The sequence below is a fragment of the Pseudophryne corroboree genome, chromosome 3, assembly GCF_028390025.1.
Source record: "Pseudophryne corroboree isolate aPseCor3 chromosome 3, aPseCor3.hap2, whole genome shotgun sequence".
NCBI classification, from domain to species: Eukaryota; Metazoa; Chordata; class Amphibia; order Anura; family Myobatrachidae; genus Pseudophryne; species Pseudophryne corroboree.
In genome coordinates, this window is record NC_086446.1 from 238,325,144 (window position 1) to 238,333,254 (window position 8,111).

The 8,111-nt window shown below is 43.7% G+C and overlaps 1 protein-coding gene across 1 annotated transcript in view; it reads left to right on the top strand.

The window, feature by feature from the left end:
• The window catches only part of UBE2V1 (ubiquitin conjugating enzyme E2 V1), a 100,022-nt gene extending 94,147 nt beyond the window's left edge, over positions 1-5,875 (top strand). The window contains exon 4 of the mRNA XM_063958939.1: positions 5,121-5,875. Coding sequence (XP_063815009.1) covers positions 5,121-5,267 — 147 coding nt within the window. The 3' untranslated portion in view covers positions 5,268-5,875. The remainder of the gene's footprint in view (positions 1-5,120) is intronic.
• Positions 5,876-8,111: the final 2,236 nt, after the last annotated feature.

Here is an 8,111-nt window from a genome sequence, read left to right on the forward strand (position 1 = left end):
TTCTATATATGCGAGATGCGCAGAGGGATATTTGCATTCTGGCATCAAGAGTAGATGTGATGTCCATATCTGCCAGACGATGTTTATAGACACGACAGTGGTCAGGTGATGCAGATTCCAGACGGCACATGGAAGTATTGCCGTATAAAGGGGCGGTCCATCGGACCTGGTGGCCATGGCAACAGCTGGAAAATCCACTTTTGTTACCCCAAGTCACATCTCAGCAGAAAAGGACACAGTCTTTTCAGTCTCAGTCCTTTCGTACCCATAAAGGCAGGCGGGCAAAAGGCCAGTCATATCTGCCCAGGGTTAGAGGAAAGGGAAGAAGACTGCAGCAGGCAGCCCATTCCCAGGAACAGAAGTCCTCCACAGCTTCTGCCAAGTCCGCAGCATGACGCTGGGGCCATACAAGCGGACTCAGGTGCGGTGGGGGGTCATCTCAAGAGTTTCAGCACGCAGTGGGCTCACTCGCAAGTGGACTCCTGGATCCTACACGTAGTATCCCAGGTGTACATTGGAAATTCGAGACGTCTTCCCCTCACAAGTTCCTGAAGTCTGCTTTACCAACGTCTCCCTCCGACAGGGAGGCAGTATTGGAAAAAAAATTCACAGGCTGTATTCCCAGCAGGTGATAATCAAAGTACCCCACCTACAACAAGGGAAGGGGTATTATTCCACACTATATTGTGGTACTGAAGCCAAACGGCTCGGTGAGATCTAAAAGATTTGAACAATTACATACAAGGGTTCAAATCAAGATGGAGTCACTCAGAGCAGTGATAGCGAACCAGGACGATATGGTGTCACTGGATATCAGGGACGCTTACCTACATGTCCAAATTTTGCCCTTCTCACCAAGGGTATCTCAGGTTCGTGGTACAGAACTGTCACTATCAGTTCAGACGCTGCCGTTTGGATTGTCCACGGCACCCCGGGTCTTTACCATGGTAATGGCCGAAATGATGATTCTTCCTAAAAGAAATATGGACGCTTTCCTGATAAGGGCAAGGTCCAGAGAACAGTTGGCGGTCGGAGTAGCACTATCTCAAGTAGTTCTACGACAGCACGAGTGGATTCTAAATATTCCAAAATCGCAGCTTTTTCCGACGACACGTCTAATGTTCCTAGGAATGATTCTGGACACAGTCCAGAAAAGGATGTTTTCTCCCGGAGAAGAAGACCAGGGAGTTATCCGAGCTAGTCAGGAACCTCCTAAAACCAGGAAAAGTATCAGTGCATCATTGCACAAGGGTCCTGTGAAAAATGGTGGTTTCTTACAAAGCGATCCCATTCGGTAGATTTCACGCAAGAACCTTTCAGTGGAATCTGCTGGGAAAATGGTCCGGATCGCATCTTCAGATGCATCAGCGGACAACCCTGTCTCCAAGGACAAGGGTGTTTTCTTCTGCGGTGGCTGCAGAGTGCTCATCTATGAAAGGGCCGCAGATTCGACATTCAGGACTGGGTCCTGGTGACCACGGATGCCAGCCTGAGTGGCTGGGGAGCAGTCACACAAGGAAAAAATTTCCAGGGAGTGTGATCAAGTCTGGAGACTTCTCTCCACATAAATATACTGGAGCTAAGGGCAATTTACAAGGCTCTAAGCTTAGCAAGACCTCTGCTTCAAGGTTAGCCGGTATTGATCCAGTGGGACAACATCACGGCAGTCGCCCACGTAAACAGACAGGGCGGCACATGAAGCAGGAGGGAAATGGCAGAAACTGCAAGGATTCTTCGCTGGGCGAAAAATCATGTGATAACACTCTCAGCAGTGTTAATTCCGGGAGCGGAAAACTGGGAAGCAAACTTCCTCAGCAGGCATAACCTCCACCCGGGAGAGTGGGGACTTCAGCGGGAAGTCTTCCACATGATTGTAAACCGTTGGGAAAAACCAAAGGTGGACATGATGGCGTCCTGCCTGAACAAAAAACTAGACAAATATTGCGCCAGGTCAAGGGACCCTCAGGCAATAGCGGTGGACGCTCTGGTAACACTGTGGGTGTACCAGTCAGGGTATGTGTTCCCTCCTATGCATCTCTTACCAAAAGTACTGAGAATCATAAGAAGGAGATGAGTAAGAACGATACTCGTGGTTCCGGATGGGTCAAGAAGGACTTGGTATTCGGAACTTCAAGAGATGCTCACGGAAGAACCGTGGCCTCTACCTTTAAGAAAGGACCTGCTCCAGCAGGGGCCTTGTCTGTTTCAAGACTTACCGCGGCTGCGTTTGACGGCATGGCAGTTGAACGCCGGATCCTGAAAGGGCATTCCAGATGAAGTCATCCCTACCCTGGTCGAAGCCAGGAAGGATGTAACCGCAAAACATTTTCACCGCATTTGGCGAAAATATGTTGCGTGGTGTGAGGCCAAGAAGGTCCCTACAGAGGAATTCCAACTGGGTCGTTTCCTACATTTCCTGAAAACAGGACTGTCTATGGGCCTAAAATTAGGGTCCATTAAGGTTCAAATTTCGACCCTGTCAAATTTCTTCCAGAAAGAACTGGCTTCAGTGCCTGAAGTTCAGACGTTTGTAAAAGGGGTACTGCATATACAGCCTCCTTTTGTGCCCCCAGTGGCACCTTGGGATCTCAATGTTGTTTTGAGTTTCCTAAAGTCACATTGGTGATCCACTCACCACTGTGGAATTAAAATATTTCACATGGAAGGTGAAGATTCTATTAGCCCTGGCTTCAGCCAGGCGTGTGTCAGAATGGGCGGCTTTATCATATAAAAGCCCTTACTTAATTTTTCATTCTGACAGGGCAGAATTGAGGACTCTTCCTCAATTTCTCCTTAAGGTGTTTTCTGTTTTTCACATGAACCAACCTATTGTGGTACCTGCGGCTACTAGGGACTTGGAGGACTCCAAGTTACTTGACGTTGTCAGGGCCCTGAAAATATATGTTTCCAGGACGACTGGAGTCAGAAAATCTGACTCGCTGTTTAAGCCTGTATGCACCCAACAAGATGGGTGTTCCTGCTTCTAAGCAGACGATTGATCGCTGGATTTGTGGTACAATTCAGCTTGCACATTCTGTGGCAGGCTTGCCACAGCCAAAATCAGTAAAAGCCCATTCCACAAGGAAGTGGGCTCATCTTGGGCGGCTGCCCGAGGGGTCTCGGCTTTACAACTTTGCCGAGCTGCTACTTGGTCAGGGGCACACCCTGACTGAGGAGGACCTGGAGTTCTCTCATTCGGTGCTGCAGAGTCATCCGCACTCTCCCGCCCGTTTGGGAGCTTTGGTATAATCCCCATGGTCCTGACGGAGTCCCCAGCATCCACTTAGGACGTTAGAGAAAATAAGAATTTACTTACCGATAATTCTATTTCTCGTAGTCCGTAGTGGATGCTGGGCGCCCATCCCAAGTGCGGATTGTCTGCAATACTTGTACATAGTTATTGTTACAAAAATCGGGTTATTCTTGTTGTGAGCCATCTTTTCAGAGGCTCCTTCGTTGTTATCATACTGTTAACTGGGTTCAGATCACAAGTTGTACGGTGTGATTGGTGTGGCTGGTATGAGTCTTACCCGGGATTCAATATCCTTCCTTATTATGCACGCTCGTCCGGGCACAGTATCCTAACTGAGGCTTGGAGGAGGGTCATAGGGGGAGGAGCCAGTGCACACCACCTGATCCTAAAGCTTTTATTATTGTGCCCTGTCTCCTGCGGAGCCGCTAAACCCCATGGTCCTGACGGAGTCCCCAGCATCCAGTACGGACTACGAGAAATAGAATTATCGGTAAGTAAATTCTTATTTTTTTTGCATTTTTGGGGTTAGTGTGGATAGTTTTGTCATCTGGGACCCCCAATTGTAGAAAGGCATCCTCTCGCGGGTCTCGCCACAAGGTTTATAACCAACTCTATGCCGACATGGATAGAGAAGGCATGGAAAAAGTCCAAAAACATTTAAAATTTACTAAAAAAGTCTACTTTTTTTATGTCGACCATTTTTTTGTTGACCTTTTGAACCTATCGACCTAATGTCTGTCTAACGTGTTGTCTATCTATTGACTGTCTAACTAGACACTGTCTCTCATCTGGATACCACCTTTACAAAGAGGTTCTTTAATATCACTTCGAAGCTTAGGTGCTTTGCACTGCAGACATTTCATGGATACTGCACAGAATCTGTTAAAAAGGCCTGAATAGCTGTAGCACATGTGAAGTTACTTAATGCGCATGCACAACACCGTCAACCACCCTCATTGGCCAAGACTCCCTACCTGTTTTGTGGGTGTGGGTCATTCTAAAGACAATGGGAGGAACTCAGTTGTTTTACCCCGCGGCTACCACTAGGGGGGCGCAAAACCGAGTAATTCAGTTGTAGCTCAATTTTGCCCGGTGAAGAAATGTGCACTAAGTCGGCACTTTGGGCATCCGAGCGGGAGTTTGGACACCAAAAGTAGGACTTTAGGTGGTTTTAGCTGTTTTTTGCAGCTAAATACTGCCTATTTGGGTGTGATATGAATGTGCGCCCAAACAATTATTGAATTGTGACAATTGTTTGGTCGTCTCGTTTTTGACAGACGCCCAAATTATTTGAGTCGGCACCCATAAGTGTAACTGGTCTGCAGCTTTAGGTAGTGATCCTTATCGTGGTGGTCACTAGCGTTTTGGCATAATTATCACGTCTTTGTATTCAAAACTTATCTAGGGACATAGGTTGCGCAAACCAGCTGTCCCTGCACAATACAACCCAGCAAAAAAATAAAAAGCTTTTCTCCTGCACATGCTGTCACTTTCCTAAACCTTCAGTTGTGGGCAAAGGCTGCAGGAGAGGAATCCCCAGCAAGTATGCCTCAGTCAGGCATAAAGCGAAAACACGGATGGCATTAAAGTATGGGGCCAAGTTCAAGAAGTCTAGATTTGCGGGCTACATAGGGTCAGACTGCAGTCCCTCTCGAGAATAATGGGTAACTCGGACTGTACGGATGGTGTAATGGTAAGCATTACTGCCTCACAACACTGGGGTCATGGAGGTAAGATCATCAATATTAATTGGAAGAAATAAAGACCCCATGTCACTGAGGAGTCAGGATTTCTTTATACCTTGAGAAAAAGATTGAATTGCAAGCTCTGACCTTTTATCTTCCTTTTTTCTTTTCTTTTGCTTCAGGTTGATCCCAGAGCCATATCCGTACTATCAAAATGGCAGAATTCCTATTGCATCAAAGTTGTCCTCCAAGAAATGCGGCGTCTAATGATGTCTAAAGAAAATATGAAACTTCCGCAGCCACCCGAAGGACAATGTTACAGCAATTAAAAAAAAAAAAAAAAAACATAAACAAAAGAAAAAAATGTTCATGCCCAATTTGAAAGGAATTTAAGCTGTCTTCATTTTCAACAGTAGTAAATTTTCTAGATACATCTTGTAGACCTCAAACGTACTGGAAAAGGAAGTCCCCCGAGATAAGCCATTTATCTTGAGACGCTGTAAATTATACTAATATTTTTTTTTTATTATTTTGTTTTACCATCTCAAAACAAAATATAAGTTTGTGCTATAACCAATAATCCTGTCTGCATAGTTGAAGTTCCGGTGTCAAGAAAAATCTATTTAAATTTATTACTGTCTAAGAGGAGTGTGGCACATTATATGACTGTGAAATCATGTATCACACAATCACATTGCTGCAGTTTTATTTTTTCCTCTTTGGTTTTATTTACTTTGCTTTAGACCTTTTTATGTTGAGCTGTTTGAGTCCCAACAAGGGTGTTGTTTCTTTTTCAATATTTTTCCTCTTTTTTTTTTTTTGTGTGTGTGTCCAGTCTACAGACTGGGTTTCATGGACTACTAATAGGAACGCGTGCTAATTTGGGTCATCCTTTCCCTTTTGTGTCGTCTCTAATAAATGCTGGATGTGGCAGATTGCGGGTTGTATTGTCTTTGTGATTTCATTGAATGCTGCTGATGAGAGAAGAGGCTTTTTTTGTTTTTTTTTTTGTTTCCCCCAAGACCAGCTTCAGAGAACGGGTTTATTTCACAATCTTTTCAGACAACCATTTTAGCCTGTTTTTAATGTCCTTTTGTCACATTCAGGGATTAGATGCAATTTCCTGGCTTTTTCATTTTATTTACCTATATAATAGTCATAAGGCTATAGCTTCTTATTGAAACTGCTCCTCTGCATGCTGTATGTCTAGAACTAAACTGTCATAATGTCCAATTAACGTTTACCTGTCTGACCATGCAGTGAAGGCAGCGGTTTGTGGCCTGAACTTTTATTCAGCCTGTCTCTAGGAAGTAGTGGGATTCTCTTGGGCATTGGTAGAGCCCACAAAATTAGTAACTGCATTTGAACAGGTGCACTTAAAGTTCATGTTAAAGTTTTCTGTTCAAAATGAATTTTGGGAGATTTGAGTTAGCCACCTTCTGCTGTTACAGCCTGCAGTATCTGTGTAGCTCTTTGATATCTTTCCGTGGATCTGGTCTCTTACCCATTTCCTTCACCTGAGGTCAAATTTGTTCTTTAAATTATTATCCTTTATTTAAAAGCTTTTCTAAAATAGCACTAAAAGGTACACTTGTTTCAAAAGTTGAATAAAAAAAAAAAAAAAAAAAGTACAAAAATAGTCACAGCAGTGCTAATTGGCCATACACATAAGCCGGTCCTTCTAAAGTATTAATTTTTACTTTTAATGCAAATCTTTTAGCTGTTTCTATAAATTCTCTGAACTTTAGATATAAATACAGAATAATTTTTCCTTTTTTTTTTCCGGTTGTATACTACTATTTAAAAATCTGGTTTACCTGCCTTTTTAGTGCTTTTGCAGCAGTCTCATGGCTGTTTATAAATGTTCCTCAGTGTATGATTCTCCGTTCTGAATTCCTTTGTTCTCAAGATTCAAAAGGTTTGTTTTTTTCCATTTTAGACAGTGTCTTTAGGAGCTTGCCCCAATTGTGCGATACATTGAGTAGCATGGCAGGTTTTGAGTCCAAATACAGATTTTGCTTTTTTTGTTTGCACTTTCTTAGCTGTGAGATTCTTGTAGCATTTAAATCAGAGACTAAGGTTTTTTTTTTCTTTCTTTTTTCTTTTCTTTTCTTGTCCACTGATTTTATTTGGTGAATGTTCCGTTACAAAGTTTTCTGTGATTACTAATGAAGTTGTGAAGTTTTCAGATTCTAACTTTATTAACTGAGGTGTAAATTTTTCCCCTTGAGGATAAAATTGAATTATACAGTTTGTTTTCAAATATTGGCCTGGTCAGTGCAGTATCTCCCATGTAGAGGAATGCTTCTTAAGGTGGGTACACACTAATAGATATATCTGCAGATCAATTGATCTGCAGATATATCTATGGACGGATTGGGCAGTGTGTTGTGCATACACACTGCCCGATCCGTCGGGGACTGTCGTACACACGCCCGCCCAGTTCAGCTGCAATCACCGCCGGCCGCCGCAGCATGTGTACGGGCGGTCGGCCGTACACACACAGCGACGCGCCAATATATCGGTAGATATATTGGCCGTCGGCTGTGCTGCGCGGCCGACGCGATACGTCTGTGAACGACGGAGTTCACAGACGTATCGGCCGTACACACTGGCCGACGGTCCCGCGATATATCGGCCGTTCAAGAGAACGGCCGATATATCGACCAGTGTGTACGGGCCTTAACTCTTTCTGAGAATGAGCGCTCCAGACCTCACAATTAGTGTATGACACCAGTCTCTGGTCTCTTGGAGCTACTGCAATATCAGAAAGTTTGTCTTGTTATAGATGGGTTTTTTTTTTAATTCTTCTTATATCACTCTAAAATAGGCTCATCGGAACTGAACTTGGGTTGTAACATATTTTTATCACAATCATTTTAGCAGCAGCACTTGGCAAGAATTTTTGGGTTGGTGACCAAGAAACGTTTTGGCTACCAGTTTATATAAATTTATAGCAGAGAAATACAGCAAGTGGCTCGCCAGTTGTTGTGTAACTACAAGTACCAGCATGCCTGAAGCTGTAAAAGATGAAGAGCCCATAAGTTACATCTTCCCAATTGTGACTATTCTCAAGAAGTACATTGGTTAAGCTATGATAATGGCCATCATTGCACTGTTATACAAAACAGATTTTGTACTTCATTCACTTTTTGCATATATGCATGGCCAAC